At 41.1% G+C, this 12069-nt stretch overlaps 1 protein-coding gene across 9 annotated transcripts in view; it reads left to right on the top strand.

Moving 5' to 3' along the window:
• The window catches only part of RALGAPA1 (Ral GTPase activating protein catalytic subunit alpha 1), a 241989-nt gene that overhangs the window by 66026 nt on the left and 163894 nt on the right, over nt 1–12069 (top strand). For 6 of the 9 annotated variants that reach the window (XM_043550010.1, XM_037900616.2, XM_037900615.2 and 3 more), the window contains exon 17: nt 1760–1900. The exons of the other annotated variants lie outside the window; for them this stretch is intronic. In XM_043550010.1, coding sequence (XP_043405945.1) covers nt 1760–1900 — 141 coding nt within the window. The remainder of the gene's footprint in view (nt 1–1759; nt 1901–12069) is intronic. 9 annotated transcript variants of the gene reach the window in all.

The following is a 12069-nucleotide window of genomic DNA, read 5'->3' as shown; positions in this document are numbered from 1 at the left end:
GAGTAACGAGTCTATAGATATTGTATTTACTAATCAAACTTTATTTTTTTTAAAAAAAGCACTGAAATTCCCATGGAAAAAAATGTCAGTGTATAGTGGTTTTTGAAATCATTTAATTAAGATTTCCATCATGAAAATGCGAAGGAGAAAACTACTGGAAGATCATGAATTGTATCTTTATAAGCTTTAGTTATACTGACAGAAATAAATTGTAGTATATGTTCTTGCTGATATACTGCAAAATGGAAACAAACCAATATTATCCAAGGAACTGTTAAAAGATTATTGGGAATATGGCAAATATAATTCCTATCTTGCAACCCTTATATAAATAATCCCACCAAACAGGATGGATTGACTTAAATCAAAGTGATTTAATTGACTAATTCAGAATCAACCAGCAGGAATCCTTGATATAAATAATCTGTTTTAATCTTGTTTTGCATTTGTAGTTTTAGTTATTTTCCTAAAGAGTGGTTGATTCTTGTTGCCTGGTATCCAATAAAACTTGTTGATTAGTGACTAAAACATGCAGCTTTTACACTAAATTTGATACCTTTTGATAACCAGGAGGAAGCACTACATCTATATCTATTTATTTAAGACTAACCCATTTATTGAGGTTCTTAATTTTTGCATTTTTTAAAATTGTTAGAAAATCTTGAATGGCACATTTCTGATTTATTAGATTAACTTTTACTTGTGATTTGTGTCAAGCTGCATTTGGATGGAAACTAGAATTAAAATAAGAATATTCAAAATTGTTTATTAATTAACTAAAATCAAACTAAATGAGCTGGAAATAAACTTACTTTTCCCTTGTATCAAACACATTTTTCATTTAAAACTAATTTATTAGACAAAGGAAGTATTTTATCTGTAGTTAACAAACTGAACTGGTTGTTTCTGGTCACTATGTCCTTCAAGATTTTAGAACTAGTAGGTCTCCTTTCACACATCTCATTTTTATTCATAAATTGGAAGTGGAAAACAATCTTTTCAGCCTTTTCAGCTCTCAATTGGTTTCTCAACTTTGAACCTGTCATTGAACTGAGCTAGTCGAATAAACTGCAGAAAGAAAATATTCATATCTGGGAAGATTTATCAAATATCCATTTATGTTCAGAACTTACTATTGAAATTTTCTCTGCAAATAAGAAATTGTTAATGAACTTCAACTAGATTTTTGTGAACTATTTATTACTATTTTTTATTAGTATTGTGTGTAAACTGTGAATCTCTGACAAATTAATTTTCTTTTAGTATTTTAAACCCATTGGAAATTCTTGAATTGAAAATTGTTGGTTTATTTCAAAATCAGGATACTGTTGTTCAACACTAAAGCTAGTCTAGAAAAATATAACTAAGTGTAAATTACTTTTTAGATTAAAATTGCACAAGATCTGATTGTTTTTGGAATGGTGTTGAACTTGCTGATTTTTCAACCCCTGATGCAGTGGAAAATAATGCTATTTAATTAGTTTATCAGTTTGGGATGGAAAATCATTGTAACTGTTAGACTAAAGGCATTATTGCTGCTTTACATAAAAAGTTTAAAACTCAAAATGTCTTATGTGTCCACTGATTTTTTTTTTTTCTTACAGCTCTGCCAATATCTGCCGTGCTGAAATGTTTTAATTTGTAAAGTTTTCTTCCTTTCTTTGTTTTCTCTGTTGCTGCTTTTTCTGTGACACAAGCCTTTCATTATAGTCACTCTTCTTTTTTTCCTTCCCCACTTCTTTCTTTTCCTTTTTTGAAGCCATGAGAAGCCGATCCATTGGTGAATGTGCTCTGCCATCGGCCTATATACGCAGTGCTAAAAGTGCTCCTGTTCTGATCCATACTTCCAAACCCTTCTTGCCTGATATTGTTCTCACTCCCCTTTCTGATGAGCTTTCAGGTAGTGCCACCTCTGCTAATTTCTGCACCCCCTTTATCACTTTTTTAATTCTTCTGCTTTCAAATTCTGCTAAATCAATAAATTCTTCAAAGTAAAATATTATGGGGCAGGGGGAGGAGAAGGGAAGAGATTAAGAATAAACATTTTGAGTTATGTGAAATATCATGCTATATTTGCAACCCATTCTGGAGCTGTTAGAAGTTAGTGCTGTGCCAATTTTTATTATTAATGTGAAAATAATGGAACGTTTCTGCTTTTTCAGTTTACTCAATAAGAGTAATTTAACATCCATAGACTGGGGGATAGAATTGCTCTAAATCTTTATTTGTGGTGGAGGGGGAAGGAGAAGAAAAAGAACAGATTGTTTGTTTGATTGGCTTGCCATAGGCAGTCTTTCAGCATAAGAGTTTTTGAGCATGCTGTCCACAGATATTGTATTGTCAACATTATGGCAACTGTAATAGAAAAGTAATTTGTGATTGAATATCTATAAAGAGATTATCTTCAGAAAAGCCATGTAGCATGGCAAAATATATTCTACAATATGCCTTCCTCCTTTAAAATATATAAAAAGTGGAAAATACATAGTTGGAAATCCCCAAACAGTTTGTTTGTTTGTTTTTAAAGAGGATAATGTTTTCTGTACAGAGCTGGGGTTTTATGAAAACATGGTTGGTGCTGCAGGATGATTGGCTGGAAGTTTGACAATAGCTTCTTCTGGAGTATTTAGTTTTTCAACAAATAAGTAAAATTTAGAATGAGCACAAACACATTTTAAAAGTAACTAGCCGGTTGCGCTAGATATGTCGGGTTTTTTCCTGCTGTTTTGTAAGTACCTTCATTAAGCTGTTAGTTTCTTTTCTGCTAACATATCTCCTGCCTAACAAGGTCTTCATGAAGCAACCTGACAACTTGTTACCTTTCCTCTAAAATGTGCATTCCTGGCTAACCCTATCAGCATTCCAAGGTATTCTACTCTGGGAAGCAGGTTGGACTAGAACAGATGGTTTTCAACCTTGTTTTTTGTTTTTAAATCCACAACCCACCGTATCCTGCAATCTTTTATGTGTAAAGAATGGTTGGATTTGGGTCTCTGGATAATTTGTGGGGAGGGCGTTTTAGGGGGGCAATATGGTGTAGTCGATAGAGAACTGGACTGGGATTGAGGCTTCCTGTCTTGGCCATTAGTCTGCTAGGTGACCATGAGCAGGTCAGTTTGCCTCACTGTGCCTCAGTTTCTCCATCTGTAACATTCTTTGTAAAGTGCTTTGAGATTTGTGAGTGAAAATAGATTAAAAACTAGATGGTGCCAGTGTACTCCCATTTATAAGAATAGCTGATAAAAGAATCAAGCACCATGTAGTGATCAAAACCACGGGGACAAAATAATTCCCTGTACTAACCTATACTCTGCTTGTAAGAATCAACCGCTTATAAAAATCAAATCTTCTGGGACAGATAAGATTCTTACAAAAGGAAAGCATTATTTTTTTTATTTTATTTTATTATTTATTTTATTATTTTATTATTTATTTAGTCAGTCAGTCAGTTGTAGATCTAAAAAAAGTGGGGTTAGAGAATTTAAGGTTTCTAGAACAGGAAGAAAGTTAATGGTGGGGCCTTGTGCCCACTGGTGTTTTCCCTGGTGTTCCCTCATAACCCAACTGTGGTGTTTTACCCTAGTGTTTGAAAATAATGCATTGAGGTTTTTGTGCAGAATTTAAATGTAATATTTTTTGTTATAGACTCAATGTTGCTTGCTAATACTATTCTAAAATCTGTTTCATGAAAGATTGGGCTAATCTAAAAGAGCTTCTAAATACACCAGCGGGTAGAATGGAATTAGGAAGATTAATTAGCACTATAAGACATCTAGTAGCCTTATTCTGATGTATATTGATCTTTTAATCTGTAAATCTTGATTAAATATTCTCCTTGGTAAAGAATAAAATGCATTCAGTACAGCATCAGTATACTGGTAGATGAAGCACCAAACACTGTATGCATGCATACATATGTAATAAAGAGCAGTGGAAGTGACTAAGATGTAGTGATAAAGATCCTTAAAAGTGACTATACATCTTAAAATCAAACAAAAAACACTTGACTTCAAAACAATTGATACTTTTTCCTATATCATCCTCCTCTCCCACAAAAATAACTGAGGCTCTAAAGCAGAGGTGGGCAAACTATGGCCTGCAGGCCACATCCGGCCGTCGGGACTGTCCTGCCTTGCCCTTGAGCTCCCAGCCAGGGAGGCTAGTCTCCGGCCTCTCCCCTGCTGTCCCCCCGCCTGCGCAGCTTCAGCTCTCTGTGTCGCCCGCACTCTGGGTGGTGGGGCTGCGAGCTCCTGCCAGACAGTGCAGCTGCAAGAGCTGCCGGCCTGCCCCGGTGCACTAGACTGTGCGGCAGTGTGGCTGGCTCTGGCCGGGCAGTGCGACTGCCAGTCCTGGCGCTCTAAGCGGTATGGTAAGGAGGCGGGGAGCAGGGGTGTTGGATAAGGGGCAAGGGGTCCCGGGGGGGTGGTTAGGGACGGGGGGTCCTGGGAGGGGGTGGTCAGGGCACAAGGAACGGGGGAGGGGGGTTGGATGGTTTGGGAGTTCTGAGGGGCAGTCGGGGTCGGGAACTGGGAGGGTGTGGATAGTGGGCGGGGGCAGAGACCAGGCTGTTTGGGGAGGCACAGCCTTCCCTACCCAGCCCTCCATACAGTTTCGGAACCCCGATGTGGCCCTCAAGCCAAAAAGTTTGCCCACCCCTGCTCTAAAGTGACTAACATGGGCTTGGAATACCTTGGGTTTTGTTGTTGTTTTAATTAAATGAATAGAAATCACTGTAGATCAGCCTTAGTATTTAAAAAGAGAAACAGAAGGCTTTTACCTCCCTCTCTCTGATAGTACATCTTGAATTGCGCTGAGAAAAAATTACACCTTCCGGATTCTGTTTTGTGGTATATAGCGTTTGAGAGGTCATTTAAAAAAGAAAGGAAAAAATATGCTGAATGCTATTCCCCATAATGGAAGGACCCACTCAAAAGTTATTAGCTGCTATCAGAGAATGAAGGCTGCTAATTTGCCTCCTACGCATTCTTAGGAGTTATGAATTTGAAAACTGATTACTGAATTCCTTTAATGGTGCTCAGAACTGGAGACTGGATTTTCTAAAAATATTACTTTGAAAGATCTTTTTTCTGCAGTGGGCCTATTGCTTTAAAAGGACATTTACTTTGGTATGAAAGTAATAAGTGCAGTTATAATTATGTTGAAATTATCTAATATTTAAGATAAGCAAGCATTTTTCTACTTTTTTTTTTCCCGAATACACCCAGTGAGTAAGTATTCAGTATACTTTGTACTCTATAAAATTAGTTCATTTGAAGCTATTGAGAGCTCAGTCGTGCTTTTGGCAGTAAGCCCTCTGTTAGGGCCAGCATTGCCCTTAACAGCCTGAGAGGGAAGCTGCGACCCAGTGAGTTAAGGCTCCACACTTTCAGCAGCTTTCTTTCCACTTGTTTGGAGGTAGTTGGAGCAGTTTTATGGAGACTGCATTAGTTGCAGTGCTGCTATCTGTGATGCAGATAGCTGGTACACGGGCATAAGGGGGCACAATGTGCCCCCTCGTATCCTTACACCATCTTCATGTAGTGCAGGTCACCATTTGACCTGAGTTAGTTCATTGAAAGATAATCCTCCTGGATTTATGCCTTTTCTGTTGTGTGCTCCAGCTGCTATGAGGATACCTGCTCCTATCTCCTAGCATGAAGTGGGGAGCAAGAGAAATTAATGTCTATCAGAAAAATATGAAAAATGTAGTTCCTACCGCAACACTCTTATAATGAAAAGATGGACACCCCTTTATAGTGGCCATGAGCTGCAGCTTTATTAAATCACATTTCTGCTTGCTTGATATAATATGATGAATGGTGGAGAATTCTTGATGCTCATTCTGTCTTTCAGTTTTACAAGCATCCATGTTCTTAAGGGTTATTCTGTTGGGCCCTAAGGTTCCGTGTTGTCAGGCTCTAGCCTTGCATTCAGGAACATCAGGCAGTGAGATGGTGGCATGTTTGGTGGATACCAAAGGGTTCTGTCTAATCACCTGGCAGATCAATTTTCTCCAAGAACCAAGTAAAATTCTAGATTCTGATAATATTTGAATGTTTGTGGCAATTTATATGTCCAACACAGTGTTTCTAGTGATCAAGGGCAGAGAACTGCTAACCTGAATGGGCACCACATTTAAAATCTGGCATGAAAGCTCTAAATCTCTTTACCTGATAAGATAAGGAAGCAGCAACTTGGCCTGCTCTTGAGAGGATGTTAAACTTTAATGTTGCAGCATAGATGCCCAGACCAATACCATTAACCTTCTGCGTTCTGTCAGTTTAGGCTGTTGACTACAGCCAGTCCATGTAGAAGAGCATCTTAGCATCCCTGAACTGTTCTCCCACTGGGGTTGCTAATTCTTTAATACTCTTGGAAAGAATCTTATAGAGGCTGTATTTGTAGTGACTCACTCTTCATACAACCTTAATTTTTGTAAGGTCTTACAGGAAACAAATATATTAGCAGGTCCGTGCTATGGTAAGTAATAGCAATGAATAGAGGCCAAAATTTAAAGATAATCTGAGTGAACAGGTATTTCACATCCCATTACACTTTTTTCTTTTAGTATTCTTTTCACATGTGCTTGTTCCAAATCCTTAGCATGTTCATAAGACTGAATACATTTCAGAATGCACAGCTAGATAAGCTAGAAAAATACTGCTTTCATGACTGCCCCTTTGTGCAGGGTAGATGGTGAATAAATTTTCCTAAAGGTAAGATCGCCTATTTTTGTATTAATTGGGACTGGCAGGGACTCAAAACCTTTCCTAAGAACTTCACTTGTTCTAATTTCTACCATGTGAGGGCGGTCTGATGCAGGCTTCAATTTATTGACATAAAATATCATAGGCCTTGGTATAGGTTTCTAACGGTGTGGGAGAAAACTACCCAGTGGTGTAACCAGAGCCAGTTGAACTGGATTGGAAAGTACAGCTATACATAAACCTATGTTGAAAGCTCATTGTCTGCCTTCACTACCTGGCCACTGCTTCTCTCTGTCCCTGAGTTCCATACCATGTGCATTCTCCCATGCCTCTAAAACTACCAACCCAGGTGCATGTGGCAAATCCCATATACTGCTAGTATGAAGAGTATCTGACTAGATTAGGCAACTACAGTATCTACTGAGAGAGCCTTATAATGCTAAATTCTGTAGGAGGAGAGTTGCAGATTACTAAAGCCACAAGAGATCCCACTTTTGCAGTTGAGTGGGCATTGGAGCCAGTAGCCATACCAAACATCTGGTCAGTCTATCCACCCCCTGGCATTGGCTCTGATTCTGACCCCAGAGCCGGGGGACCTAGCTTACATTATCAGCAGTGAGCTGGAAAGCTTATTTCTGCTAAGGAACAGTTTCTACCTGTTTTGTTACCTTTGGCTCCCAACCAAAGAAGGGCCCCTCTGTTATGGTTTGTGTGCTCAGATGGCAGTTTTTATACCTCTTCACAGGCTTCAGTCAGCTGGTTCCAGTCCCTCATCATCTCATACCAATAATGTTGTCTCTGCTTCTTCCTTGTTCTTTCACCTCACCTTCAAATGTCTTCCAAATTGGGGGTGGAGTGTTCTTTGAGCAATGGTTCCTATTTGTACTGTGGGGTGCACATGCATTCAATGCATCTGAGACCAGAAAATTTTTTATAGCAATGGTGGTTGTTCCACATCTGCACAGTCATCTTCCTGGTGCTTCAGACCGAGGGTATAAATGGCAGCATGGACCGATCACCTCTCCAGTTCCTTTCTGCTGCCCATAGTGTGAAACAGAATGCTCCAGCGTCCAGCACTTGCTTCCTTCAGTGATTTTATCTGTAAATATTTATTAGGTTCCTTAGGGTAATCGCTTATACAGGTAGTTGTTCAGTGTTGCTAAATTTGGCGATACCCCCCCCCCCCCCCGCCCCAGAATCCTGGCCTTTAAGAACTACATCTTTTGTCGCTGATCCTTCCCAGTTCAGTGACAACCACGACCAGTCTACTCATGTTTGAGCTCATGTTTACTCCAAGAGTTCAATTTGCCAATCCTTTCCTCCAAGAACCTGCAAGGTACATGAGTACCTACCGACTGAGGAGAGTCCTAATGGACCAGACCCAGAAGAACCCCTTGGGGGGGACAATGGGCTGAGGAGCCACAGAGTGCTCCACCAGGCTCTGTAGACTACTCTACAGCTACCAAGAAAGGTGGGAATAAGTCCGCCGCCGCCTCTTAAGCGGAAACATGAGGGAAGATCCTATCATAAGAAGAGGGATAAATCTCCATTTGAGCTCTCTCCTAAGAAGGAAAGCCCTTTTTATAAGTCCTTGGGGATGGTACCACAGCACTCTTTCAGAGCATAGCACTAAAACCCTGGCTCTGAAAAGCAAGACTGCTTTGAAACTGGCACCATCGGCTACCCCGCTACTGTCCAAGGCACTGTTGAAAGAAGACTATTGGCCACAGCCAGCACAGATGGTACCAGGATTTTTGACTTAGGAGTCCTCGTTGCCAAGAGCTCTCACTAAGCTGACTCTGGTGGTGCAGGTGGAAAGGAGCACTCATTTCCCCCCCCATTGAGAGAAAAATACAGTGCTCAGCAAGACATCCTCATCGTGCACGATTCTAAGTTTTGCTCATTCTTTCAGGCCCTACCATCTCTAGAGATATTCTGACTTGATCTGTCCAGGAGTGGCACAATGGGGGAAGTCCTTCCACTAGACCTTTTACTAATCAAGGTGTGGCTAAACCAACAGTATTGTCAGTGTATGCAGAGATTTGGTCTCTGGTACACTTTACAAGAAGAGATACCATGAAGCATACAGTACCATCAGCACCGCTCATGGAACATAATCCAACTTTTTTATCTGATGACTCAGACATTGGTGAAAGGATATCACCTCCTCCACCAGCATGCCAATGCAGTCCTGGTGTTGAGAGTCCAGAATCTAATGGGCTTCCTTTAGATCTCAGAAAGCATGAATATTGGTGCCAAGGGAGCAGAATTTTTATTTACTCACTCGACTCCAAAATTTGGTGGACCAGGCAGCATCAGAGAGGAACAGACACCAGCCAAAATTAACCCCTTCTGATAAAGAGGCTAAGCGTTTGGACTTGTTCAGTAGAAAAGTTTTTTCCTCCACTAGCCTGCAATTCAGAATAACAAACTATCAGAATGGCCAAATTCAAGTTTGTAACTATAAGAAATTCACAGAATTTCAGATCAACTCCCACAGGAATTGAGTGGACAGTTTGAAGTGCTTATCGAGGAAGAAAAGCTGATTGCGAGATCATCACCGCAGACTGCACTTGCTGTAGCTGACACAGTCCCCATTCAATGGCCATGGCAGTGGTCATGGGGAGAGCATTGTGGCTTCAGTCCTCTGGGTTCCTGGGAGAGGTCCAATCCACAGTAGAGGGCTTGCCCTTTGAGGAGAGCAGTCTCATTAGTGAGAAGACAGAAGTCCCTACGCTTAGCAAAAAAATTATAGGTTTCAGAGTGGTAGTCTGTATCAGCAGAGAGAACGAGGAGTACTTGTGGCACCTTAGAGACTAAAAAATTTATTTGAGCACAAGCTTTCGTGGGCTAAAGCCAACTTCATCAGATGCGTGCAGCGGAAAATACAGTAAGAAGATATATAGCTATAGATATATACAGAGAACATGAAAAAATGGGGGATGCCATGCCAACTCTTAATGAGACTAATCGATTAAGGTGGGCTGTTATCAGCAAGAGAAAAAAAACTTTTGTAGTGATAATCAGGATGGCCCATTTCAAACAGTTGACAAGAAGGTGTGAATAACAGTAGGCACTCACCATTTGCTTGGGGTTTATACACCAGCATCCAAGAGAGAGTTCCGTAGGCTGCAACCATACAAGCAAAGATCTACTTCCCAACCATTTTTCCACCGCAGAACTTATGAGCCTCCAAGGCAGTGTCAGAGGCTGCAAAGAACTAGACAGACTGCTCCTCTTGCTTTCACCTTCGGAACCCAGCCATCTGTAAGGAAACAATTATGACAAGATTGTCTAGAGCTGTGAACCAAGTCTGCTGCTGAACTTGTCTTCCTATACCCAATTTGGAGGCCATCTAGTCTTATTTCTTCAACAACTGGTGGATAAAATATCCAACAGATGGGTCCTCGACATTGTTCATGCGGGATACACGATACAGTTCCTCTCTCTTCCCCCTTTACAATGTCCAGCCCTGTTTCTCTTCAGGGACCACTGACATGAGGAGATGCTCATTCAGGAAAAAGGTTCCTTCTGCATCTGGGAGCCATACACTCCTCAGTAACAAGGAAAAGGGTTCTATTCAAGATACTGCCTGATTTCCCCTCTCCCCCCGCCCCCCCCCCAAAAGGGGAGAATGGAAACCTATCCTAGATCTATAGTGACTCACTATCAACATTCAAGCAGTACATTTCGGAATGGGAATGTTGGCAGCAACAATTCTCTCATTAAACAAAGGAGATTGGTTCACAGTTCTCAACATGAGATCCCTATTTTTATATAGATATCCACCCAGCATACAAGAAATTTCTCAGGGTTGCTGTAGATCCAAAACACTATCCCTACAAGGTGCTTCTTTTGGATTTCTTACAACCCCAAGGGTGTTTACAAAGGTGATGTCAGTTGTGGCAGCTCACCTCCAACACAACAGAATTTCTATCTTTCCATACCTCAATGATTGGCTGTTGACATGAAGATCTCATCAAGAGGTCCATTCAGCAACAACAGCTCTTCTCAAGCTGCTGCAATCACTGGGCATCTGTGTAAACAAAGAGAAATCCATGTTGGTCCCTACATAGATGCTCTGATAAAGTTCTGTCATCACTGAACTCTATCAGAGTCAGGGCATATCTCCCAAAGGACAGACTCCTGATCATGAAGGCACTAGTCGCAAAGCTTCAAGCCAGTCCACAGACATTGGTTGGGTCATGTCTTAGGCCCAGTCTACAATAGGGGGGGATCGATCTAAGATACGCAACTTCAGCTACGAGAATAGCATAGCTGAAGTCGACGTACCTTACATCGACTTAGAATCACTTACTTCACGTCCTCGCAGTGTGGGATCGACGGCCGCCACTCCCCCATCGACTCCACTTCCGCCTCTCGCCATAGTGGAGTTCCAGAGTTGACGGCAGAGCTTAGTCTCTTAAGCCACTTGGCTGCCTGTGGATATGTAACAATGTTTTCAAGGCTTCAACTTCACAGCCTATAAGTCTGGCTCAATATAGTATGTGCCCCAAGCAGAGAGAGCATGGAAAAACATGAATCTATCTCCCAGAGAGCGTGAGACTCACTAAATTGGTGGAAAAACAGTTACCAACCGTGTATATGGGACTCCCATTTATTTCCCCTCCATGTGAGAAAATAGTCATCACAGAAACCTGCTTGTTGAGATGGGGCACTCATCTGGGTGAACACACAGCATGCATGAGACATATGAACTCTACAAATGTCTAAACATTTTGGACTTGTAAGCAGTCCTCAGTTTGCGAAAGTTTTCTTCCATAAAAAGAACATAAAAACAGGACACGTTCAAGTACAGTCAAACAATATGATGGCAGTATTCTACATCAACAAGCAAGGCAGCATGAAATCCAACCCAGCCATCAATTTGTATACCAGCCATCAACCTGTGAAATTGGTGAATCAGTCACCACCTCATTCTATCAGCAGTGCACTTTTCAGGGATACACAATATGCTTGTGGACAGCCTCAGCAGATTCCTATCTGGGAATCAAGAATTGGAACTACAGAACTGTCTGGTTCGACCGACATTCCAGCAATGCGGACCCTGACATGTGACTTGTTTACAATTCAGGACAACACAAAATGTAGTAGCTATTGCTTTAGGGAAACCCAGAGTAAAGGCTCCAAAGGGAAGACGTTTCTACTGCATCATGGCAGCTGATGTACCACTCTCCACCCGTCCCACTCTTACTATGAGCACTGAGAAAGATGAAGCATGACAGAGCATGGGTCGTCATGATCGCTCCCAAATAGCCCAGACATTTCTGGTATCTCTGCATTCTTCGGATGTCAGCTCAACTGCATATGATCATCTTTTTCTCCGGGCTTTCCTTGCTCA

The sequence above is a fragment of the Chelonia mydas genome, chromosome 6, assembly GCF_015237465.2.
Source record: "Chelonia mydas isolate rCheMyd1 chromosome 6, rCheMyd1.pri.v2, whole genome shotgun sequence".
NCBI lineage: Eukaryota > Metazoa > Chordata > Testudines > Cheloniidae > Chelonia > Chelonia mydas.
The sequence above is the reverse complement of the archived record's forward strand: the minus strand, read 5'-3'. Positions and strand labels throughout refer to the sequence as shown.